Source organism: Bombina bombina, chromosome 1 (assembly GCF_027579735.1).
Source record: "Bombina bombina isolate aBomBom1 chromosome 1, aBomBom1.pri, whole genome shotgun sequence".
Taxonomy (NCBI): Eukaryota; Metazoa; Chordata; class Amphibia; order Anura; family Bombinatoridae; genus Bombina; species Bombina bombina.
The window spans coordinates 729,546,582-729,574,194 of NC_069499.1; the positions used below are offsets into that span (position 1 = coordinate 729,546,582).

The 27,613-nt window shown below is 36.3% G+C and overlaps 1 protein-coding gene across 2 annotated transcripts in view; it reads left to right on the forward strand.

The window, feature by feature from the left end:
* Positions 1-27,613, forward strand: part of F9 (coagulation factor IX) — a 156,109-nt gene that overhangs the window by 34,231 nt on the left and 94,265 nt on the right. The window contains exons 3-6 of one of the 2 annotated variants that reach the window (XM_053699242.1): positions 492-516; positions 6,535-6,648; positions 15,992-16,126; positions 19,277-19,479. In XM_053699242.1, the coding sequence (XP_053555217.1) occupies positions 492-516; positions 6,535-6,648; positions 15,992-16,126; positions 19,277-19,479 (477 nt within the window). The remainder of the gene's footprint in view (positions 1-491; positions 517-6,534; positions 6,649-15,991; positions 16,127-19,276; positions 19,480-27,613) is intronic. The other variant, XM_053699243.1, reaches the window with a different exon arrangement.

The following is a 27,613-nucleotide window of genomic DNA, read 5'->3' on the forward strand; positions in this document are numbered from 1 at the left end:
GAGACACTAAGTTGAGAAGAAATCAGTATATTTATAAGGTATTATTAACCATCTAAGGTAGCACTCAAGTATTGTTGTTAAGGTATCTCAAGGCTGTATAGAACGCAAATCAGTGACAACAGATTGAATATCATTCTAAGTTTATATATAACGATTTTATTGATAATGAGCAACAAAATGGCAAATCACTGAATAAATTACAAAATCACTGAAGAGTTATAATATTTGTTTTATTATTATTATTATATTGTTAAATACACTTTATTTTAGTGTTTTTTAAGCCTATTATTGAATTATTAAGTTAGCGCAGTTTTTTAATAGTAAGTGTTAGAGTTATATATATATATATATATATATATATATATATATATATATATATATATATAATTATTTATATGTCCACAGGTAACACTGAAATAATTACTCCTGTGTAGTATAAAGCAATATAAAATGTTTTATTATTAATGTCATGTTTTTTTTCTTCTTTGTAGCTTGAATTTTGGAATCAGTATATTGGTAAGATTTTTCTTTTTTTTATAGAAAAATTTAATATTATTCTAAAAGTACTTAAGCCTTCCGAATAGTTCTTTATATTATTTACATATTTGTGCAATATAATTAATAAACCTGATATATTTTATACTCAGACTAGAAACCTCAGCCCAATATAGAGACGCATCATTGTTGTCATTGCTTATTGAAATTATGCAAATAATATAAAATATATTGTACCCAGCATGTCAATGTTATTTTGTTTGATAATATTATAATACCTTTGGATTAGTTTTAATAGTTGTAAATTATGCTTTACATATGAATAGAAAAAAAATAATACATTGTTTATTTAGGGCAAGATTACAAGTAATATTACAAAAATATTAGCGCTACTGTGTTCTAACATTGCTGAAGTTAATTCAATAGGGCTTTTATTTTTGCGCTCATATTACAAGTTTAAAGAAATATATTAGCACCTGAACAAAAGTCTATGGCTCGCTAACATCTGAATATCACAGAGAGTGGGTGTGCTTAGTCCCTCACATAATAGACTTCTGTAGGGGCACATTGAAGAATTCATATCAGCTATCACTCAAACACTAAGCCGAAGTCGATCTAATCTGAAGGTGCACTAAACCAAAATGTTCACTAGACTGAAGGTCAAATATTGGAATTTATCACTTACTTTTAAACCATGATTTTTTTTGTTGAAATATGTTTCAGAAAATCCACACATACATATAAACATACATAAATATGTACAGCACCTGATCATATACCATATTCATTTAAATTACTGTTAAAACATTTATTTAAAAAGAACATCTTTATTTTACATTTAATGTGTATAAATATGAGTGAAATACTTTTTAAAATATGTTAAACGTGTATTGCTATGCATACATTAAAGCTTTAACATTTTACTTCACATCTCCAAAAACACTACATTTTCCAGTGCTAGTTTGTATTGCACTTGAGTGAAATACGTGTAATATGAGCAAAAATATTGCACCCTGTGCTATCCATTCAAAGTATAGGATATGCTAAACAAATGCCGGTGTAGTGTCGAAATCTGTGACCCGACAGAATGTGCAACCACATTCCTGAGCGCACACGTGACTGGTTGACCACCAATCACGGGTCGCAGAATCAGACGGAAAAGCTGAGTCTGTCAGATTTTGAAGTCTTCACCGAAGCGCCGCTGTTCCACAGCTTACCATGCCTTCATAAATATATTAGCAGTCCTGGGCAATGGATACTAATATGGAAATGCCTATGAAAGTTAAAAATAGGTTGAAACTTTGATGAGCAGCTGCTCCATTTCATTCTTTCTCCATTATATTCTTACTATCATGCTGCTGTTTATATTTTTTTAAATGTACCTTTTATCTGTATTTTCATAAATGATTATAACAAAAAGAGCAAAGATCACACTGCGCTAGGATTAATTTACTTATATGCCAATAGGTTAAATGGAGGATTCCCCAAACTCCAAGCAGAATACTAGAAAAAACACAGTTAAGTCCTAAAAGAAACTAAACTGTAGAAAACCTGGCGCTGTTAAAAACAGCTTAAATAAGTAAAATAATATGAATGTAAATATCACCAGTATATCAGATTACATAGTCTAAGATCACAAAGAATCAATTGATGGAAAGACAGATCGCTATGAGAATTGTGTCAAAAATGGTAACAAATGTTTATTAAGACAATGTGTTCAACATAGAAATATATGACTAACAATTTTAAAACCTACAATGCACTGATCAGGCACTTAAAATGGCATAGTATCATAAAAATGAAACAAAATAAAATAAAAATAAAAATAAAACATAAAAAATAAAAATGCAGATAAAATACAAATCCCTATATTCTAAACACAGGAAAGACAAACATTTATGTTTAAAAGGCTGCCAGAATGATGATCCCAGAGGAGCAGTCAAAATGGAAACCGGATCAGCTGAGGGTATGAACGGTCTGGAGCTGAAATGAGATCAAGACCCACATCAAAGACAGGAAAAGAGCCACAAAATTATGGTGTTCACTTTTACTTACACCATAACGGTTCTCTGTAGTCTCCGGCTCTTTTTTCTTTTTTTTCTCTCTAGTGTATGCCCAATAATCACTGCGATCCTCTTTTTTCAAGCAGCGAGTTTTTCACTCATCCAAAAGGCAGGACGGCTTAGAAGGGCTGCAATCTCAGTCGGCAGTAATTTCGTCAGGTACACCTGTGACACAGGTATTTGGTGGGCAGAGCAACGCGTTTCAGCTCGTTCTGGGCCTTTGTCAAGCTTGACAAAGGCCCAGAACGGGCTGAAACGCGTTGCTCTGCCCACCAAATACCTGTGTCACAGGTGTACCTGACGAAATTACTGCCGACTGAGATTGCTGCCCTTCTAAGCCGTCCTGCCTTTTACATTCATGTTCAGATTCTCTGTTAAATCTTTTTTACTATTCACTTGAAATACTAGATTCTGAGCTATTTAGCATAGGGTTGCACTAATCACCACTTGTTATCTAGGCTTTAATTCTCCCATCTGTCAAATTGATGATGATGATGATGAGAAAACAAATAGTTTAGTACTGTTTGTAAAACATTATCGCTAAAACATTATTTCCTACTGATATTGACTAGATATAACTATTTTTGTCCTATCTGTAAACCAAACAAGCAGATTCTAACCTAGATTAAGGCCCAAGTTTATTGTGTCTGTGATATTTGCCTTTGTGGAAAGCATGTCAATGACAGATTGTTAAGTAACAATAACACCATATAATTATTATACTCAAGATTTTACAATATATTCTTCCCGCTGAGAATGTAGCTCAGCGTTCCCAGCATTATTCGGTGCTGCAGCATATCTGCTTTGCTTGTCAGAAGCACACCCTCAATCTAATTAATCATAGGAATTTTTCAAGTAAGTACTTTGTATGCAAATAAAGCTTCTGTAATAATTCAATTGCAGGAGATAATAGAAGATTGATTGCCATATCACTACAGAAATAAAAGACTTTTGTTCATTTAATTAACAAAAATTTGCTGAAGCTTTGGTCTGTTCTTTTTTCACAAGTCCTCCAGCAATGTCTCATACTCAACCCCTCATGTCTTCAAACAGATCTCTAACTGCAGATTAACATGTCAGAGTCTGTCTGCCATTTTCTAAGTCAGGATTGATTTATTAATTAAATAAATCCTAAACTTTTGACCTGGATTATATTAGTAACACTGCTTATTCCCTGTCATCTGGCTTAATGAAATACTGTAGGACAAGGAACTTTCTGTGCTATGATTGAAAGAACCAAATCACCAACCCGAGAATACAACATTCCAAAATCAATTTTATCTCTACATTTTATTGTGTACAAGTCTAACATCAGGAGGTCAGACACACCCATGTGTCTAACATCAGGAGGTCAGACACACCTATGTGTCTAACATCAGGAGGTCAGACACACCCATGTGTCTAACATCAGGAGGTCAGACACACTCATGTGTCTAACATCAGGAGGTCAGACACACCCATGTGTGTAACATCGGGAGGTCAGACACACCCATGTGTCTAACATCAGGAGGTCAGACACACCCATGTGTCTAATATCAGGAGGTCAGACACACCCATGTGTGTAACATCGGGAGGTCAGACACACCCATGTGTGTAACATCAGGAGGTCAGACACACTCATGTGTCTAACATCAGGAGGTCAGACATACTCATGTGTCTAACATCAGGAGGTCAGACACATCCATGTTTCTAACATCAGGAGGTCAGACACACCCATGTGTGTAACATCGGGAGGTCAGACACACCCATGTGTGTAACATCAGGAGGTCAGACACACTCATGTGTCTAACATCAGGAGGTCAGACATACTCGTGTGTCTAACATCAGGAGGTCAGGCACACCCATGTGTCTAACATCAGGAGGTCAGACACACCCATGTGTCTAACATCAGGAGGTCAGACACACCCATGTGTCTAACATCAGGAGGTCAGACATACCCATGTTGAAGAACAGGAAGAAAGAGCTCACTCTTTTTTTATTGCAATTACTTAATGTAGAACCACCATCATCCATTTTCATATATTTTTTTATATATATATGACAATATACATAATTATAGGACAATATGCAAAATAGCTGTTTGTTTAAAGTAGCATTAAAATGCTTTAGTTCATTAGGTGTTTTTTAGAGAATTTTTTTTTAGATCTTTAGAGATCTCTTTAAAATCCAATCTTTGAGAACTTGGAAGAAATAACAGTAAACTGCTTAGATGTTTTCTTTTTTTGTTTCCAACGATATTCCTGCAAGTCAGAGAAAACAGTGAATCAGTTTGAAAAATTACCTATAGTAATTAGTGCTGTGGATGACAATATTGAAAATAATAATAACTAATAGAATTATTATATTTATTAGAATTATATTTATATTACTTAACATTTTCCCCTGAATATTAACTTCTCCTTTTCACATGTCCATAGGTTATGACATGGTTAATGTTTTAGGGGCAGATTTATCAATGTCTGGTAGACATTATACGCTGCAGCGTATCATGTCTGCCAGATATTGCTGAATGCAGACAGCATACGCTGTCGGCATTCAGCATTGCACAAGCAGTTCTAGTGAACTGCTTGTGCAATGCCGCCCTCTGCAGATTCCCAGCCAATCCGCCGCTAGCAGGGGGTGTCAATCAACCTGATCATATGAGATCGGGTTGATTGCTGTACGCCACTCAGAGGTGGTGGATCCAGTTAAGGAGCAGTGGTCTTAAGACTTCTGCTTCTTAACTCCTGTTTCCGGCGAACCTGAAGGCTCGCGCGGAAACAGGGCGAGTTGGCCCCATTCGAGGCATAGTAAATCGGCCTCTATGTCTCAAATTACAGCTAATGCAATAAGGTAATTGTGTGGAGGTACAAAGGTGTTAACTTGTCATGTGATCATCAACTGTGCTTGTTTTTTTCTTTTATATTTATTAATCTTTATTAGTTTTAAATAAAGCACAAAGGTACAAACACACCAACAATAAAATGAGTTGCCTTTTTCTTTTGCCTCTTGTAATACCCATATCCCTCCCTAGACAAAAACTCATCAACCCAATGAACCCGCATCAGCTTGTTAGGTACTTGTGGAGTTTTCCATGCTTGTGGGAGTAAGGATTTTGAACTATTTATTGCTATCTGAAATAAGGGTGTTCTGATTTTACAAGAATGCTTTGGTTTACTATGGAAAATGACATAGTTCATGTGGAATATATATATATATATATATATATCCAAATAAGTGTTTACCAAGCCCATCTATCTCCTTCTAAAGCAGACAGCTCCACCAGACATTGAGCATGGGGCCTTCCATCCCCTCCAACACAACTCTAGTAAATCTTGCAAGGTATACTTCAGTCAAGAAGGGGTGAGATACCAGTGCATCAAATCTGTATAGTTGAATTCAAGCATCTATGTTTCTACCTAGTTCCCTAGCTGTGCTTGTTTTATAAAGAGGAGCAACATATCTCCAAATTAATTTGCAATAAACTCTACAGCATCATTCTTATGTAACACCATTCTGAGCCACCCTGGAAGAAGATGGCACTGACTGGAAGGTCAGCACACGTGATTTAGCTTTACAAACACATCTGATCCACAATTAAGGAGGAGAGACGTGGAAATATTGAACTAATGTAACTTTAGCAATACCTCCATTCAGTGAAAATGCTTCTTGAGGAACCCACAGCACTGAGATGGTGGATACGTCACACATGCACATCAACAAGCCAAACACTATTTAAATAGGGAATTAGCAGGCAAATGTAAATCATTGTTTTATTGTGATGAATCATTAACCCATTCATTACTAGGCATCAGGATAACTCAGGAGGTATAGTACCTCATGTTATGCTTACCACAACTTTGTCAATGTACATTTAAAATGACCCATTGATTACCCTGGTTTTTATTCTACATACATCCTTACACTATTTCTTTTATTTAAAGGGTGAAACTTTATGTTTTTCAACCTGTGCCCTTAAAATATTTATCTTGTTTAGATGGTGACCAATGTGTTTCAAATCCATGTTTAAATGGTGGAGCCTGTAAAGATGATGTCAGTGCTTATATATGCTGGTGTCAGCATGGATATGAGGGGAAGAATTGTGAACTGGGTAAGTACTATCTGATGTTGTATTTCAGTCACATTAACATTTTTTTTCAAAGCAAGCATATTAAATTAGGTAACTGTAGAGGGGGGGCGGAGCCAACTGTGAAGCTGTCGAGACGCATGTTCTGGCAGCTCCTGCTACTTCAAATATAATATAAGAATTTAAAGACTATATAAGCCTATATATTGGTACAAGAAGACAATTAACTTTCATGGGCTACCTATGCACCTAATATCTCAGCGAATAATGCTGCATTGAAAACACCTTTCAATTATCGGGTATGAACTGCTGACTAGAGACCCGGGAAACCGCCATCTTTTAGCCTACGCAGCGATTACAGTAAGGAGTGAGATTACTTAGGGGCTATTGAATCTTTCCCATACAGGACGTTTGTCTGCACATTTAAACATGGACACTGCGGAGCAACTTATGGAGAGGATGCACTGCCTTTTAGATGGCTATCGCAATGTGTTTCAATGGTTTTTTGCAGTGGCACCCCGGCAGGCAGAAGTGTTGCCTGCTGTTTGCACTAACCGCACTCCCCCTACTGCTGTAGTCCCCAAGAGGGACGATACTTTGGGGCTCCAGCGGTCCTCACTCATTTGGCACCAGCGGCGCATATTGGGAGTTGAGAACATGGTGGCAATTCGCTCATATGGACTTGAGGGGGGAGGCGATCCAGCTAAAACTGAACACCCAATACCCTTGGGCACTATGAATACTGCCCACGTAGCATCAGTCATGGCGGATCGTAACCTCCTGGCAGGTCACCGAATATTTCCTACTCTGGCTAGTAGTGGTTTGTTTGGCAGGGGACAAGCAGATCGGATCGGCGAGAAGGCAGTTCAAAGCGGACCCTACCGTATAGAAGCAGAGCTCTTCCCTCGCTATGACTGCCCTATCCAGTTTAGCTCCATTGTCAGGGTTCAAAGTTTTGCTCAAGCAGCGGCCCTCCATGATGCGGATGTGAGAGTGGGCATAGGTTGAGCCCTTGTCCTTTTTTTTTTCTGCACAGTGTTTAATCTGGCCATATTGTCAACTGACTGAATAGTGAACTATGTTTTGGACCTTGTTATCCTTTTTGCTTACTATACTGCACGCTCTCAGGCTTTGTGAGGACATCTCTTATTTTTGATTACAGTATTGCTCATTGTGCCTGTTTTTGGGCGCTCAACACAGACCATATTTATGAATGTTTATTATTCGCAGTCTTATACCATGTTTAAGAAATGTTTACACTATAGATATATACTAATCTAGCTAAATGTTATACAGTAATGCAGGGTTGGTTGTGAGCATATGTGCAACTGATGTACTTTTGGTCTTGAGCAATATCGTTTGAGCAGATATTGTGTGTGTAACATTGCTGACAAATGAGCTTTGCTATAGCAAGGATAACTATACTGCAGTATCATAGCTATAACTACTTTATCCCTTTGCTTCATAACTAACTGTTAACTGCTTTTCATGTTAGATATAACTTTTTAAACATGTAGTAGTTGTTCCTTTTAGTGCAAAGATTTATTTGTTAAGATAAGTCCGGTCTTATTGTATATTTATATATAGTCAATGAATGCAAGCTCCTATTATATTTGGTATGATCACTGTAGGTGTATGTATGTTTGTCATTCTGCACTTTCAAACTCCTCTCATGTTAGTCACACACTCTGATGGATAAATAGCACTATTACATGGTGATATCTTTATTTCATTCCCATGCCTGTTTGGCTAAGGCAGGACCTTAGCCCCTACATGTACCCTCCAATTCTAGGGAAATCTCTATCGTGACAGACATACTCCTAGTAATATGGTGCAGCCTTTGATCTGGAAGCTCCCCTGCTAGCGGCCGAAGCAGTGGGCGCATGCTTCTTATAAGTGTGTGGCTATATAGATGTATTTTAGTTTTAACTACATGTTGCCATTAACTTCTGATGATTGTCATATAAACAGAGCTACTACATGTGACCGACTCATCTACCCTTCCCATACCGGATGTCCTGACAGAAATGGAAGTCATCCATTTATATAATCAAGTTTAGCTTGTCCCGCTAGGGGCTTGCTATACCCCTTTATTGCAGACAGTCTCCTTTACCTTGCTCTGGTATATATCCTTGAAGTTTGGTTCGCCCCAGCCCAGAGTAGGTGTCCCTAGGCCCTTATTATAACCGGAGATATACTTCCTTATTGTTATTTGCCCTAACCAATCATTTTAATAGCGTAGAGTTTCTTCTATTATATCTCCCACATCTAACTGCCCACCTCCCCCCCCCACCCCCTAATAATGTACCTCCTAATTTAGGAGATCTAACTACACGACTTATCTTGCCTATGTCGTATTCTGTTTATTCCTACTTCATTATTTTACTATGTTGGTTTTACCAGTTCTCCCACATATTTTTATACATAGCATCTCCATATACTTAATAATAATAATATACTTTATCATAAATCTCATTAGACATAGTACCGCAACCATCACTACTTTTATGCTTGTAGCTTTTCATTTCCCCACAGTGTTGACTTTATCCCTCTTTTTTTTTAGCATTATCAAAATGATCAGCTTCACTTACAAATTGAGTTAAAAGTTTTAAATCTAACAACTCTCCCAGTCTTAAACCTACTCAATTTAAAGTTCATCCTATTCATACCCCTTAAAAATTGTTTTACTATATTATTAGTTACCAGTTATAACATCATGAAAATGTAAAATCTGAGGTGAATGTTAAGGGATCCATGAGTGATCTCTCCTATTTTAAGCAGCCTTCTACAAATACTTATTTTTTCTTTTCATGGTCTGAGGCCCAAGTGAGGCCTCATATGTCTGCAGAGAAGGCTTCGATTATCATTGGCATCTACCTACTTTGTCTCTCAATAGTACAATTAATATTATTAACCTTGGTTTTTGCAGCCTATAATGTATACTATATAGATACCTTGTTATTGTTTCTCTTTGCAGGTGACTGTATATTGTTCAATTGTTTGACTTGTTTGCCGACATTTTTCCCTCAATAAAAATTATTTAAAAAAAAAAAAAATTAGGTAACTGTATCCATCAAATTTTATAAACCAAAACACAGTTACTATTTGCATATTATACAGTCCATTATATTCAAGATGGTAAGCTAAAAATCATATACTTTTGTATGTCATCTTATAAAAAGATAGTTCTAATTTGGAGACCATATGAAGTTAGATTTCACCATAGTATAGAAAAAAAAAATATTTTTTGAACATTAAAAGTCATGGATACATTCACCAAAAAGGCCATGTTCTGCAGCCATAACATTTCCTTAAGAGGACAGTCAAAATTGAACTTTCATGATTTAGATAGGGCATGTCATTTTAAAGAACTTTCCAGTTTACTTTTATCATCCAATTTGCTTTTTTCTCTTGGTATTCTTTGTTGAAACATAAACCTAGGTAGGCTTATATGCTAATTTATAAGCCCTTGAAGGCCGTCTCTTATCTCATTTGCATTTTGACAGTTGTTTTACAGCTAGATAGCTCTTGTTCATGTATCCCACATATATATATACATATATATATATATATATATATATATATATATATAACATTGTTCTCACTCCTGTGGAGTTATCTAGGAGTCAGCACTGATTGGCTAAAATGCATGTCTGTCAAAAGAACTGAAATAAGGGGTAGTCTGCAGAGGCTTAGATGCAAGGTAATCACAGAGGTTAAATGTTTATTAATATAGCTGTGTTGGTTATGCAAAACTGGGGAATAGGTTATAAAGGGATTATCTATCTTTTAAAAAAATAACAATTCTGGGATAGGTGCCCCTTTATTTGCTAATGCTTTAGTCTATAATTAAAATTATATGGAATTTAACATTGTTCTTTCATGATTCAGATAAAAAGTATAATTTGAAAAAATATCAAATTTACTTATATCATCAAATTTAACTTGTTGTAAAGGAGCATGCAAGTGTGTAGAGAACTACAGTATATAGCAGCAGTTGTTATACATGTTTTTAGCACTAGATGGCAGCAGTGTTTGCATTATGTTTGACTGTTAAAAACATTGTTGCAAAACTGATATCATATAGTTCTCTATATAGGGCATGATCCTAAGTGTGCTGGTTAACAAAGCAAACAAAATAAGAGAAGAGAAGTAAATCGGAATGTTTTTTTTAAAAATTTTACACTCTACCTGAATCATGAAAGAAAAAATGGTTTTATATTCCTTTAATAACAGTGTATTATGTTAAAAAAACACAATGTATCCATACAAATGTGCTCATAATAAATAATAAGAATTCCTAAAGATGATAAGCTCAGGGTCATAACTACAGGGTTCTTAGCTGAGACTGGAGAGGCTAGTACTCCACCTATATGATCTGCATCATGTATGGCCACTCTGTGTGCCTGCAAAACAATATCCACAGTTTAAGGAAGGAGTAATGATTTGCCTTTACATTTTGGTGACAAGGATTCCAAGATGTCCACCATAGTGTTCTTTACAGAAAAAAACAGTCACCAAATTTGTACAGGTAAGCTGCGCAATTGCATAACCCCTGGCACAGACTAAGCAAAGTTGGAGGAAATAGAATTTAAAAGGTTACTCTAAATGTAAAAGTGCAATATTATAAGCAGGAGACAAAAAGAAAAAAACCCTCTGGAAGCATTAAAAGGGTTAAAACAATTAAAAGAGTGGGTCAAAAGCAGAATATTATAGGATCTAGAGAATGGAAAGGTTAAAGTAGCTTGTGTTATATAAGGAATGAATACAAAATGTATATAAAAATACTAAACTAAATAACTAGCAGTACTAGCAATGGACGCAATTAATAAAGTTTAATAACACAATAGATACATATAAATAAATAATCACCAGTAAATTGTTATATTCAACTATAACTCATATAGAGCTATATTGAGAAGTTATTCATAAGTTCCAAAAAAGGCAAGCGTGGCAAAGACAGGTAAAGTCTCAAAGTGGAATGCTGGAGAGTACTTGCTGTTTTTTCTGTATACTGATTACCCTTGATTGATACATTTGCAGCTAAAAGCTTGAAAACAAGTAGATTGGTATGCAAGTTAGGAATTGCTTATTATCCCCAAGCAGCTTGGTACAATAGTTAGCCTAAAATTGTCTGATTGCCTTGCAATCCGGCTACCTGGTGTTGTACCTCTCTGGCGTGCTTTAATCCAGGGATTTCCTCCTTTCTGGTCAGTGACGATCATGTGACTGGTGTCTTCCAATAGCAGTATTGTAGCTTTGAGCTGTATCAATCGTGGTTAAATTTGAATCAGTTACATATAGAAGTCCAGCTTCCAAATGAAGTTTTCAGAGCGCTCTGTTCCCAAACATTTTTCACAAGCAGTTTTTTTCAAGTAGTACGCATCTACGCAATTCAGCCGTTCAAGGCCTTTATCATACTTTAGGCGTATCTGCTTTGTCTTTTTATAGTGTTCTGGTCAGGTTTCAGCCAATCCTGTGATCTTTTTATTTAAAGGGGAATGTCATATTATTCTTAGAATTGATCTGTGAAGGGCTCCCTGTCATACTTTGCAAGGCAGCAGGTTCAGGTGTTGGGAGCTGTTGTGTAGAGGCATCAGGTTCTGGGGTTAAAGTTGTGTTTTGTCTGCGTGAGTCTTTCCTTTTTGGCATAATTAAACAGGTACAAGGGTTTTAGAAAAGAAAGGTGAAGGTTTTATTGATAGGGGAAATAAAGGTGAAGGTTTTATTGATAGGTGAATTAGCAATGCAGAGAGATGCAAACTAGATACAAGGCTAAAGTCTCTGAGTAGACAAGAATACAAAGTAACTTGGTTAGACAGTCTTAAGCAGGCAAAATGTAAATAAACTGTAGACAAGACTTGGAAGTTGGCAATAACAGGCAGGATACGTAGATATACTGTAGACCAAAACTTGGTAGTAACAGGCAGGATATGAAGAGATGCTGTAATCAGGTAACTTATAATAAGAGGCAGGATACTTGCATATGCTGTAGACTGGAACTCTTTAGTAACAGACAGGAATGCAGATCTTTGTAATAACAGGCAGGATACTTGCATATGCTATAGACTGGAACTCTGTAGCAACAGACAGGAATGCAGATCTTTGTTATAACAGGCAGGATACTTGCATATGCTGTAGACTGGAATACTGTAGCAACAGACAGGAATGCAGATCCTTATAATAACAGGCAGGATACTTGCATATGCTGTAGACTGAAAAACTGTAGCAACAGACAGGAATGCAGATCTTTGTAATAGCAGGCAAGATACTTGCATATGCTGTAGACTGAAACACTGTAGCAACACACAGGAATGCAGATCTTTGTATATCAGGCAGGATACTTGCATATGCTGTAGACTGGAACTCTTTAGTAACAGACAGGAATGCAGATCTTTGTAATAACAGACAGGATACTTGCATATGCTGTAGACTGGAACTCTGTAGTAACAGACAGGAATGCAGATCTTTGTAATAACAGGCAGGATACTTGCATATGCTATAGACTGGAACTCTGTAGCAACAGACAGGAATGCAGATCTTTGTAATAACAGGCAGGATACTTGCATATGCTGTAGACTGGAATACTGTAGCAACAGACAGGAATGCGGATCTTTATAATAACAGGCAGGATACTTGCATATGCTGTAGACTGAAACACTATAGCAACAGACAGGAATACAGATCTTTGTAATAACAGGCAGGATACTTGCATATGCTGTAGACTGAAACACTGTAGCAACACACAGGAATGCAGATCTTTGTAATAACAGGCAGGATACTTGCATATGATGTAGACTGGAACTCTGTAGTAACAGACAGGAATGCAGATCTTTGTAATAACAGGCAGGATACTTGCATATGCTGTAGACTGGAACTCTGTAGTAACAGACAGGAATGCAGATCTTTGTAATAACAGGCAGGATACTTGCATATGCTGTAGACTGGAACTGTGTAGTAACATACAGGAATGCAGTTCTTTGTAATAACAGACAGGAAACTTGCATAGACGGCAAACTGGAACTCTGTAGTAACAGGTAACAAGCAAGCAAATGTACATGAGGCAGTCCTTAGGAAATATCAGCGGATTAGCCAAGATCAATTGCCAGGAAATCAGTCCAGAAACGGAACTCAGTGCCAAGGGAAAATCAAGAAGAGCAGTCTGTAAATGAAGCAGAAATCAGGCACCAGGAAATCCAACAAATCTGTATTCAAACATGAATCAGGACCAGAGGCTCTGTCAGAGTGCAACACTCAATGTCAAGACCCAGAACTGAAAGCAAACCTCCCAGATATAGCAGGCTGCTGATTATATGATTTGTTTCAGCTGGTAAGCAGGTGGAGCCAGAGAGCCAAAGTTGCAGCAAACAGAAAACCCAATATGCTTAGCCTGTGATCAAGCCATGTGGTGGTAAAGTGGTAAAACAACAGGCGGGGGAAGAACAGCAACAGGAATAGAGACAGGTCCCAGGTTCAATTCTAGGCTGGATCATGACACTCCCATTTGTATCTCATATGCTAACATGGTAAAAATTAAATATGTAAAATAGTATGGAAACATTGCTATACAAACGGAACTATGCATATGATAAATAAATAAATGATCTCTAAATAAACATTGGCACCTCATAAGAGAAGACCATATCCTTGGAGACCATGTAAAAACTAAACCAGAAGAAATTTTAAAAAAAAGCTAACAATCTTAAAAATCTTTTGGCACCTAAGTGAGTTTAAAAACAAAAAAGCCAATCAGAATCTATATGGAGGAAATATAAAGGGGTTCTTCCTTTGTTATAGCTGTTCTTCCTTTGTTATAGCTGTGTGGCTTGTAAATATAGTAATACAAAAAATACTGTTCCTTCAACAACCAGAAATTATACTTTTAAAATAGAGGATACAATACGTTGCACGGATAAAGGGATTGTACATCTCATACAATGTACATGCAACAAGCAATATTTAGGACAGACCCAGAGGACCCTGAAAGACAGAATAAGGGAACACCTTTATAAAATAAAACACAGCTTTGAAGGCCATTATCTGTCTAATCCCTTCAAAAAAGTTAATAATGGAAAAGCTAAGGCCCATTTCATTCTATAGCTATATATTTTTTTTCCCACTATACTTTTAATGCACTTTAAAAATACATCTAGTGTGTATAAAATTCTGAGCCACTACCATTATTCTCTATTACATACGAACACAATATATTGTCGGTAAATTTTAAATAATAAATTTGATTCTATAACGATTATTAGTGACATTGATTCTTTTAGATGCTTTGCAGTTTATTGAACGTAAATTATAAACCCATTAAAAATATGAATTTTTATGAGTTAGTGTATACATTGTACTACTTGAAAAAACTGCTTGTGAAATCCATTTGGAAACAGAGCGCGCTGTAAACCTCATTTAGAAGCTGGACTTCTATATGTAACTGATTCAAATTTAACCATGATTGATACAGCTCAAAGCTACAATACTGATATTGGAAGACACCAGTCACATGATCGTCACTGACCAGAGAGGAGGAAATCCCTGGATTAAAGCACGCCAGAGAGGTACAACGCCAGGTAGCCGGATTGCAAGGTAATAGGCCAATTTTAGGCTAACTATTGTACCAAGCTGCTTGCGGATAATAAGAAATTCCTAACTTGCATACCAATCTACTTGTTTTCAAGCTGTTAGCTGCAAAAGTAGCAATCAAGGGTAATCAGTATACAGAAAAAACAGAGAGTACTCTCCAGTGTTCCACTTTGAGGCTTTCCAGACTTTACCTGTCTTTGCCACGCTTGCCTTTTTTGGAACTTATGAATAACTTCTCAATATAGCTCTATATGAGTTATAAGTGAATATAACAATTTACAGATTATTTTTTAATATTTTTTAGTACTGTGAGCCATCGGTGGTTATTTATTTATATGTATCTATTGCGTTATTAAACTTTATTAATTGTGTCCATTGCTAGTACTGCTGGTTATTTAGTTTAATATTTATATTATAATTTTTGTATTCATTCCTCATATACCACAAGCTACTTTAGCCTTTTCATACTCTAGATCCTATGATATTCTGCGTTTGAGCACAGGGACCCACTCTTTTAAAAGTTGGAGGAAATGTATCACAGTCACAGAAAAGCAGCTCCTATTTATTATGGGTAGCTGCTTATTGCTGTTGAAATTGGGGTCCCCTCCATAGCCTTTTGCCCTGGGACCCAGTAAGGTCTAGTTGCCCCCCTGAATAAGCTACCTCGTTTTTCAATTGAATTTTAACTATTAACTGCATTTGGGTCATTGGGAAATATGCTTGAAATAGAGTAAATTTATTTACCTCCCTTATGTCTTAATATATTTTTTTTGTCATGTAGCAATACCTGTTACATGTTCCATTAAGAATGGTGGGTGCCAGCATTTTTGCAAGGATGACCGTGATAAAAAAGTGTCTTGTTCTTGTGCAAATGGCTATAAACTTCAAGATGATAGCAAGTCATGTGAACCAACAGGTATGTACCCAGAATGAAATGCTTAAATGACAGTCATTGTTACTTAATTATGTTGCAATCATTTTATTACATTCAATTAGCAATTTATGTCCAAAAGCTGTCTCCATTTACTTTATTTTTAAAGAACTTTATCAGTTACCATTGTTAAAAGTGCCCCATACATTTTAAAACATTAGATTTATTATGTTTAAATGGTTAAATACTTGTATAAAATACAGTATTTTCCCTTAAGGATTTATCCTGTTGACAGATTTGTATAATCTAGTGTTTAATTTGTAGATATACAAAAATATCAAATAGCATTATACTTTTTTTTATTAAATCATTTAAGTATCCAATATATTTTAAATGGTATTGTTTACAGGATAAAAAGGTGAATAATATTAATCATTTACCCAACAAAAATGTAGGGATACTCGTAGGTTTTTATTATTTTAAAGAAATGTTCTCATGCTATGATTAAGTGGTTTTAAATCAGAATTTATTATTATAGCAAGAAAAAAACATTTTAATTAAGCTTATTTTACCTGATAATAAAAGAGGAAGAGAATCCCTCATTTTTAAATATTCCTGTAACAGTAATGTTTTAATATTTCATTTATACCAGTTTTCAAAAATTATTTGTAATTTTATTAAAAATAATAAATGGACAAAAGAGCTACACTGCCCTTTATTTTCAAATAATCACAATACCTCTGATTTATTTATATTTATTTAATAACCAGAAAAAAAGTATTATTTTTATTTTTATTTTAAAAGTAAATATATGGATACTGAAAAATAATAACATATCATCTGTTTATAACTAGATTTGATGCTTAGACATTGAAGTCAAAATTAAACTTTCATGAATCAATAAAGATTACAATTTTAAAAAAATCAGTTTACTTGTATCTATTAAAACCTAGGACAAATGTTATTAAATACATAATTAAAGGGACCCAAAAGTTTTTTATTTCAGCTGCTGTGCATGCATATTCCCACAGAAATTAAAGGGACACTGTACCCAAATTTTTTCTTTCGTGATTCAGATAGAGCATGACATTTTAAGCAACTTTCTAATTTACTCCTATTATCACATTTTCTTCATTCTCTTGGAATCTTTATTTGAAATACAAGAATGTAAGTTTAGATGCCGGCCCATTTTTGGGGAACAACCTAGGTTGTCCTTGCTGATTGGTGGATAAATTCATCCACCAATCAAAAACTGCTGTCCAGAGTACTGAACCAAGAAAAAAGCTTAGATGCCTTCTTATTTATATAAAGATAGCAAGAGAATGAAGAAAAATTGATAATAGGAGTAAATTAGAAAGTTGCTTAAAATTGCATGCTCTATCTGAATCACAAAAGAAACATTTTTGGTTCAGTGTCTCTTTAAGTAAGAGCACATGTAAAAAACAAATAAACTTGATATATTTGATAGTTTAAAAGTGTGTGCTTACATTGCTCAGTATGAAGAGAGGCTCTGCTAACAAAAATCTGTACTCTGTCCAATTAAAATAGATAGTGAAATGATTGTTTGTGAGCATCCATATGCACATTGCTGACAAGCATGGAGTATGTGTTTATGGACAATTAATTAGGTCTTGGTGCATTTGTAGTTTCAGCTTTCCTAATTCTCCACTTTGCATGTCCTTCCCATGGCAATGAGTATGGTATTGATCTATCTAGTTTTAACTTTTAATTATAACATTACATACGTGTGCTTCATCTCTCTAATATTTTGTTACATTACTATCTAACTAATACAACTACTAGTAATGCAACTAAATAGTTAACTCGCCTGCCACAGCCCTTAGTTCCTATTGGCCTTCCTACTCCTACCCCCTCTCCCATTGGCAGATCCTCCACTAAACCTGCTTACAGAGCCACAGGTATACAGAAATAATTGTAGCCATGAAGAATGAACAAAGCATGGGTAACAAAAACAATACTATTACTATTGTCAGCCAGTAAAAAAAAAAGAAAACCTAATCTAAACATTAAACTAATTTTTAAAAAGTGCTTGTGTATAATAACTTTGTTTGCAGTAATCCACTAATAAGGAGGAAAACCCAACCCTCACTCTGGCTTTGTATCTATCGCTGTCTCTCCTTTTCCAATTGGCCTGTATGCTCTCACGCCATGCAAAATCTGTCCACAAAGCCTGCACAGGGCCCAGTCACTTCAAGAGTGTAAAAGGTGAATGCAGTTGTAGAAGATGTCCCTATGCAGGGAACCTTAATAAAAGGGCCATTAAATACAATGAATAAATAAAATGTTGGTCAGGCTCTGAGAAGTTACATTGTATAGGGATATCATGGGCTACAATAAATTTGTACTGCCTGTATCACATCACTGCTGGATAGTGGTATCTGCCCCATAACTAAGCTCTTGCACTTTGGGATAAAGTGAATTACAGGGACACTAAAGTCAAAATTAAGATTTCATGATTCAGATAGAGCACACATTTTTAAGATAATTTCAATTTTACCTACAGTATCAAATAGTTCACAGTTTTTTATATGCACACGCCTGAGGCACCAGCTTCTACTGAGCATGTGCAAGAGTTCACAGTGTAAATGTATATAAGTCTGTAATTGGCTGATTGCTGTCACACGATACAGAGGGTCAGAAAATTTAAGGACATTTTTAAGTTTTTCAGAAAAAAAAATCAACTAAGTGATTTTGCATTGGGTTGAAATATGCATTTGTTGGCTATGCGATTCTACTGTATTTAATAACTCTTTAAGATTCATGTAGGTTCAGAGAAAATTAAAGGGGATGAATCTATTTTAGGTCAGCAGGCATATCTAACCGCCAGTTTCACTGACTTCAACAATACTAATAAATATAGGTTCCAGAATAGTTTAAGTAATCTTAGTATTACAGTTTAGATAAAGGTTAGTATTTGGTTAAAGCTGGGGTTATTTTAAGGCTAAATTAAGGTTAGTCTAATTGTCTACCAATAAGAGCTGTAGCACATCTAGCACAGCAAATATCAACTAGGGGATTAAGAGGACCTTGCAGCATTTGATTTGCCACATTAAAAACTGCTGCAACATTTAAAATTGTGAAAGCAAAAATACCATACTAAGTATACCGTGATTTCAGAAAGATGACTGGATAAATAAATTTAAGTAATATTGTCAATAACATTATTTTCTGCAGTACAATTTCCATGTGGAAAGGTTACTTCAGTAGAAGCACAACAGAATTTTCTTACAAGGTCACTATTGAATCCTGATTTTACTACCGAAGTTAAGAAAAATGTAACAACTGAGAAATCAGATGTTATTGTGCCGGAATTGGCTTATTCAGATGACAGAATTGTTGGAGGAACTGATAGCTTGAAGGGTGAATTTCCATGGCAGGTAAAGTAATAACATATCTTAAATAATTGTACAATGTATTGATGTAAGTGTATGCGAATGTCCATATACATATGGATTCTAATATATAACACATATAGTTCAATTAAATATTTCCTCAATCCCAATAACCTAACCAACTAGACACAGTGCTTTTAGAAATTTCAGAAATAAAGAAAACCAGGTTATTCTCCTTCTGCTGTCTTATTCATTGCATATCCAGGAATGAAAATCGTTTTAGTTCTCAGCCTGGTAAAATTCCCCAAGACACCTCAAGCAGGTTTACATCACATCATATTATGAAATGGGTGTGAACAATATTATCATTTTGCTAACAAACTACTTAATTGTTTAAAAAAATTAAAGCAGTACATAGTTTTATCTCGCCTGGAATATGTGCGGTTTCTAGGTGTCAACATGGGTCACAGGTAATAAATCTTATTTCTAGATGTCTAATCCACTTCATGTTAAACTGCACTAAGAAGAAACGTAACCCTTATGTGACCCTGTAACATAGCATTATTGGTAAATGTAGTCTACCATAACAATATTCTCTCCCATCCTCTTTCAGCAACCACAGCAGCTGCAGATAATTTACCATTACTCACAAGTTACAGGTTACAGGTGCATAAAGGATAGAACATGCACAAATAACATACAGTTAGATTACGAGTTTTTGTCGGTAATGGTGTGCGGTGCTAACGAGCCTTTTTTCTCACCACTCACTTAAGACAACGCTGGTATTACGAGTTTTCTGCAAGCCAGCGTTAGCCTCAGAAAAGTGAGCGTTGAGCAAAATTTAGCTCAATATCTCACTGTAATACCAGCGTTGCTTACGGTAGCGGTAAGCTGGCTGAACGTGCTCATGCAGGATTTCCCCATAGGAAACAATGGGGCTGAGCTGGCTGAAAAAAAACCTAACACCTGCAAAAAAGCAGCGTTCAGCTCCTAATGCAGCCCCAATGGGGCTGAGCTGGCTGAAAAAAACCTAACACCTGCAAAAAAGCAGCGTTCAGCTCCTAACGCAGCCCCATTGTTTCCTATGGGGAAATAAAAGTTATGTCTACACCTAACACCCTAACATGAACCCCGAGTCTAAACACCCCTAATATTACACTTATTAACCCCTAATCTGCCGTCCCCAACATCGTTGCCACCTGCATAATATTATTAACCCCTAATCTGCCGCTCCAGACACTGCCGCCACACACATTATACTAATGAACCCCTAATCTACTGCCCCAAACATCGCCGACACCTACATTATATTTATTAAAGTGGAAAAAGGATGGCAGGCTCTCAATTCAGAAACTTGAATAAAAACTGAAAATTTATTAGGCAGTTTAAAAAGGGTATGCAACAGACATGGCAGATGTCTATCTGCCATGTCTGTTGTATACCCTTTTTAAACTGCCTAATAAATTTTCAGTTTTTATTCAAGTTTCTGAATTGAGAGCCTGCCATCCTTTTTCCACTTTACTATTGGCACCTGATCCTCTGCTCTCCGGCTACAGCTCTCAGTGCATGCAGTTGCTTTTGGGACTCTTTTCCATGCCGCTTTACTCCGCGGTTTGATCTATGGATTGACTTCCGGTTTTTCGGATGACCGGCTGGCTGCGTTCACTGTTTGTTTCTCTGCTACATTATATTTATTAACCCCTAATCTGCCCCCCCCCCAATGTCGCCACAACTATATTAAATGTATTAACCCCTAATCTGCCGCCGCCAACGTCGCCGCCACTATAATACATTTATTAACCCCTAAACCTAAGTCTAACCCTAACCCTAACCCCCCCTAACTTAAATATAATTTAAATACATCTAAATAAATTATTCCTATTTAAAACTAAATACTTACTTGTAAAATAAACCCTAATATAGCTACAATATAACTAATAATTACATTGTAGCTATCTCAGGATTTATTTGTATTTTACAGGCAAGTTTGTATTTATTTTAACTAGGTACAATAGTTATTAAATAGTTATTAACTATTTAATAACTACCTAGCTAAAATAAGTACACATTTACCTGAAAAATATACCCTAACCTGTTACAATTACACCTAACACTACACTATCATTAAATTAATTACATAAAATACTTACAATTAATTGCAATTAAATAAACTAAATTATGAAAAACAACAAACACTAAATAACAGAAAATAAAAAAGAAATTACAGATATTTTAAACTAATTACACCTAATCTAATCCCCCTAATAAAATAAAAAAGCTCCCCAAAATAAAAAAATACCTACCCTATACTAAATTACAAATAGCCCTTAAAAGGGCCTTTTGCGTGGCATTGCCCCAAAGTAATCAGCTCTATCCCCCTGAAGATCACCCTACCTGGAGACATCTTCACCCAGCCGGGCACAAGTGAACCTCCAGAGGGGCAGAAGTCTTCATCCGATCCGGCCAGAAGAGAACATCCAGACCGGCAGAATCAGCCAATAGATGCAATCAGCCAATAGAATTGAAGTTCAATCCTATTGACTGATACAATCAGCTTATAGGATTGAGCTCAGATTCTATTCGCTGTTCCAATCAGCCAATAGAATGCAAGCTCAATTCTATTGGCTGATTGCATCAGCCAATAGGATTTTTCCTACCTTAATTCTGATTGGCTGATAGGATTCTATCAGCCAATCGGAATTGAAAGGACGCCATCTTGGATGACGTCACTTAAAGGAACCTTCATTCTTCAGTCACCGTCGGATGGAAGAGGATGCTCTGCGTCGGATGTCTTCAAGATGGACCCGCTCCGCTCCGGATGGAAGAAGATAGAAGATGCCGCCTGGATAAAGACTTCTGCCGGTCTGGATGTCCTCTTCTGGCCGGATCGGATGAAGACTTCTGCCCCTCTGGAGGTCCACTTGTGCCCGGCTGGATGAAGATGTCTCAAGGTAGGGTGATCTTCAGGGGGTTAATGTTAGGTTTTATTAAGGGGGGATTGGGTGAGTTTTAGAGTAGGGTTGGGTGTGTGGGTGGTGGGATTTAATGTTGGGGGGTATTTTTTTTTTTACAGGTAAAAGAACTGATTACTTTGGGGCAATGCCACGCAAAAGGCCCTTTTAAGGGCTATTTGTAATTTAGTATAGGGTAGGTATTTTTATTTTGGGGGGCTTTTTTATTTTAGCGGGCGTTAAAAAGCAGCGTTGGGACCTCTCAACGCTGCTTTTTAAGGCTAACGCAAGACTCGTAATCTAGGCAATAGACATTCTTGGACCAGATCTAAGCTATGATATAGGAGTGAGAATGATATAAGAAACTAAGATAAAACAGTTGGATCTTATTGTTATACTTAGTAATACAAAACTCAAATAGACTGCCCAGATCACACCAGACCACCTTATCCACTCATAAAAGGAAACAAACTTTCCCCCCAGTTACCTCCCTTAGGGCCAGATGATCTAAAGCTCTCTGGGCTGGTGAGATTATTAAAGAATGCTCCCAGTCCTTCTATTTCCTTGGCGGAATGAAAGCCACTTTTTATTTTTTTTACCCGGAAAACAGGACATCTCACTAAGGGGCGTATACTGCATTTTCATATAAAAAGTGCAAAATAAAATTTGTATTTTAAACATCATACAAAACAAATAATTTAACCATTCACACAAAAATAAGCAGGGAAAAATTCTGTTGTTTAGGTGCATCAAAAATCGTAAAATTTGTGTGTGTTTATACAGGGATAAATTTAATGAAATATGCACAGTGTAAATCATAATTTTAGCACACTAGATGTGCAAAAATCATTTTGAAATTTCTACTTCTAAGTATTTTTTCATAAAATGGGCTGCACATTTGTGTTCCATGGACATATATGAAATGGTCTCTCTAATCCCAGCGTAATTCTGCGTATAGGAAACTCTCTCTCTCTCTCTCTCTCTCTCTCTCTCTCTCTCTCTCTCCTCTCTCTCTACCCCTAATTTTAAATGTTGTATTTTGCCCAGAAATCAACTTCACCCAGCAGTGATTCAAACCTTCTCCCAGCTGATGAGTGGCAAACACGAAACAGTCTGTCCTGGGATGGTTCTGAATCACTGCACTAACCCTAGCTAAGCTTATAAGCTGTATGAACAGTGAGTTTTGGCGTAAAGGGAATCTTCTTTTGCATATCTTACCCAGAATCCTTTGCTGCATTGGAAACAATGTAATTCAGAGGTTGTCTGTGGGAATATATATATATATATATATATATATTTACTTATATAGGAGCTATTTTTCTTACATTGGATTCTAAAGCAGCTAAAAGAATTACAATCACCTAAATTATGAGTTTTGCGTTAACAGGGGTTCTAACGAGCAGTTTATGCTCACCGCTCACTTACAGACAGCGCTGGTATTACGGGTTTTTACAAACCCGGCGTTAACCGCAAAAAAAAGGGAGCGAATAGCAAAATTTTGCTCCACATATCATCTTAATACCAGTGCTGCTTACGTTAGCGGTGAGCTGGTAAAACGTGCTTGTGCACGATTTCCCCATAAGAATCAATGGGGGAGAGCCGGCTGAAAAAAAAACCAAACACCTGCAAAAAAGCAGCGTAAAGCTCCTAACGCAGCCCTACATGAACCCCGAGTCTAAACACCCCTAATCTTACACTTGTTAACCCCTAATCTTCCGCCCCCGACATCACCGACACCTACATTATATTAGTAACCCCTAATCTGCCACTCCGGACACCGCGGCCACCTACATTACACTTATGAACCCCTAATCTGCTGCCCCCAACATCACAGAACCCTACATTATATTTATTAACCCCTAATCTGCTGCCCCCAATGTCGCCGCAACCTAACTACATTTATTAACCCCTAATCTGCCGCCCACAACGTCGCCACCACTATAATAAAGTTATTAACCCCTAAACCTAAGTCTAAACCTAACCCCCCCTAACTTAAATATAATTTAAATAAATCTAAATAAAATTACTACAATTAACTAAATAATTCCTATTTAAAACTAAATACTTACCTATAAAATAAACCCTAAACTAGCTACAATATAACTAATAGTTACATTGTATCTAGCTTAGGGTTTATTCTTATTTTACAGTCAACTTTGTATTTGTTTTAACTAGGTAGAATAGTTATTAAATAGTTAACTATTTAATAACTACCTAGTTAAAATAAAGACAAATGTACCTGTAAAATAAAACCTAATCTAAGTTACAATTACACCTAACACTACACTATAATTAAATAAAATTATCTAAAGTACGAAAAAAACCCACTAAATTACAGAAAATAATAAAATAATTACAAGATCCAGTAAAATGCCAGCTCAATCCTATTGGCTGATTGGATCAGCCAATAGGATTTAAGTTCAATCCTATTGGCTGATTGCACCAGCCAATACAATTTTTTCTACCTTAATTCTGATTGGCTGATAGAATTCTATCAGCCAATCGGAATTGAAGGAATGCCATCTTGGATGACGTCATTTAAAGGAACCTTCCGCCAATTCTATCAGCCAATCAGAATTGAAGGGACACCATCTTGGATGACGTCATTTAAAGGAACCTTCAGCCAATTCTATCAGCCAATCGGAATTGAAGGGACACCATCTTGGATGACGTCACTTAAAGGAACCTTCATTCAGTCATCGGTCGTTGTTTGAAGAGGATGCTCCGCGTCGGAAGTCTTGAAGATGGACCCGCTCCGTGCCGGATGGATGAAGATAGAAGATGCCATTTGGATGAAGACTTCTGCCGTCTGGAGGACCACTTCTGCCCGGTTGGATGAAGACCTGCCCGTCTGGAGGACCACTTCTGCCCGGTTGGGTGAAGACGTCTCCCGGCTTTGTTGAGGACTTCGGCCTGGTTGGGTTAAGACGTCTCACGGTAGGGTGATCTTCATGGGGTTAGTGTTAGGTTTTTTAAGGGGGGATTGGGTGGGTTTTAGTGTAGGGTTGGTTGTGTGGGTGGTGGGTTTTAATGTTGGGGGGTATTTGTACTTTTTTTTACAGGTAAAAGAGCTGATTACTTTGGGGCAATGCCCGCAAAAGGCCCTTTTAAAGGCTATTTGTAATTTTGTGTAGGGTAGGGCTTTTTTATTTTGGGGGGCTTTTTTATTTTGTTAGGGGGGTTAGAGTAGGTGTAATTAGTTTAAAAATCTTGTAATTATTTTATTATTTTCTGTAATTTAGTGGGGGGGGTTTCGTACTTTTAATAATTTTATTTAATTGTAATTAATTGTATTTAATTTAGTTAATTTATTTAATTATAGTGTAGTGTTAGGTGTAACTGTAACTTAGGTTTTATTTTACAGGTAAATTTGTCTTTATTTTAACTAGGTAGTTATTAAATAGTTAAAAACTATTTAATAACTATTCTACCTAGTTAAAATAAATACAAAGTTGCCTGTAAAATAAAAATAAACCCTAAGCTAGATACAATGTAACTATTAGTTATATTGTAGCTAGTTTAGGGTTTATTTTATAGGTAAGTATTTAGTTTTAAATAGGAATAATTTAGTTAATGATAGTTATTTTTATTTAGATTTATTTAAATTATATTTAAGTTAGGAGGGGTTAGAGTTAGACTTAGGTTTAGGGGTTAATACATTTAATATAGTGGCGGCGACGTTTGGGGCGGCAGATTAGGGGTTAATAAAAGTAGGTAGGTGACGGCAATGTTAGGGCCGTCAGATAAGTGGTTAATAATATTTAACTAGTGTTTGCGATGCAGGACTGCGGCAGTTTAGGGGTTAATATATTAATTATAGTGGCGGCGATGTCCGGTTCGGCAGATTAGGGGTTAAAATATTTTGGTTTAGGGGTTAATAGGTAGTTTATGGGTGCTAGTGTACTTTTTAGCACTTTAGTTAAGAGTTTTATGCTATGGCGTTGTAGTGTAAAACTCTTAACTACTGACTTTTAAATGCGGTACCAGTCTTGACAGGAGAGGGTTTACCGCTCACTTTTGGTCAGACTCGTAATACTGGTGCTATGCAAGTCTCATTGAAAATATAGGATACGCAATTGACGCAAGTGGATTTGTGGTATTTCCGAGTCTGGCCAAAAAAGTGAGTGGTACACCTGTACCTTCAAGACTCGTAATACCAGCGGGCGTTAAAAAGCAGCGTTGGGACCTGACAATGCTGCTTTTTAAGCCTAACGTAAGACTCGTAATCTAGCCGGATGTCTCTATACACAATTCACAACAAGCAACCAAATAATTGCAAAACATTAGAACTCCCTGAAATATCTCTAAAATAAATACATTAAGGATAATACACATTATTTTACCTTTTTGTTTTTTAACAGAATCAGATATGCAAATGTAAACCACAAACTGAGTTACACTATTTGCAAATGTAAACAGACAAATACCGAGAATCTATTAAACAACTTCTGTAATGTACAGTTTTGGGGGCCTATTTATTAATGTGCGAGCGGAAATGATCCGATATTGCGGATCATGTCTGCTGCATATCAATAAATGTTGATAGCATACGCTCTCTGCATTTATCATTGCACCAGCAGTTCTAGTGAATACCACCCCCTGCAGATCCACGGCCAATCGGCTTGCCGGAAACACAGTGCATCAAGCTCCATACAGAGCTTGATAAATATGCCCCATAGGGTGTTTTTTTCCTAAATACCAGACCTCTTTCTTGACACATGCACAAAACTTCATACCATTATATCATATCCATCAATTTATAATCCATGCCTATAACATGTTCTGTCTAACTATTTAATGGCATCAAACCTACCAGCTTTTTCAAAACTTTGTTAAACAATTTCACTAAAAAAAACCTTAGCAAGCAAAAAATTAACCAATTCTTTCACAACTTTTAGACATTTTAAATACATTAAATCCTTAAATATAAAGTACATTCTCCTATTCATTGTTCTATGTCTTTAGGAAAATCCTACCTATATGAGACAGGAGAGGAAGGAAATACATTTAGCAGACATGCACTCTGCACAACATTCCATTAAAAATATTTAGAGAACATACACAGAGGCCAATTTATCAAAGGTCTTGCAGACCTGATTCAACAGTGCGGATCAGGTCCGCAAGACCTCGTTGAATGCGGGGAGCAATACGCTCTCCGTATTCAGCATTGCACCAGCAGCTCACAAGAGCTGCTGGTGCAACTCTGCCCCCTGCAGATTTGTGGCCAA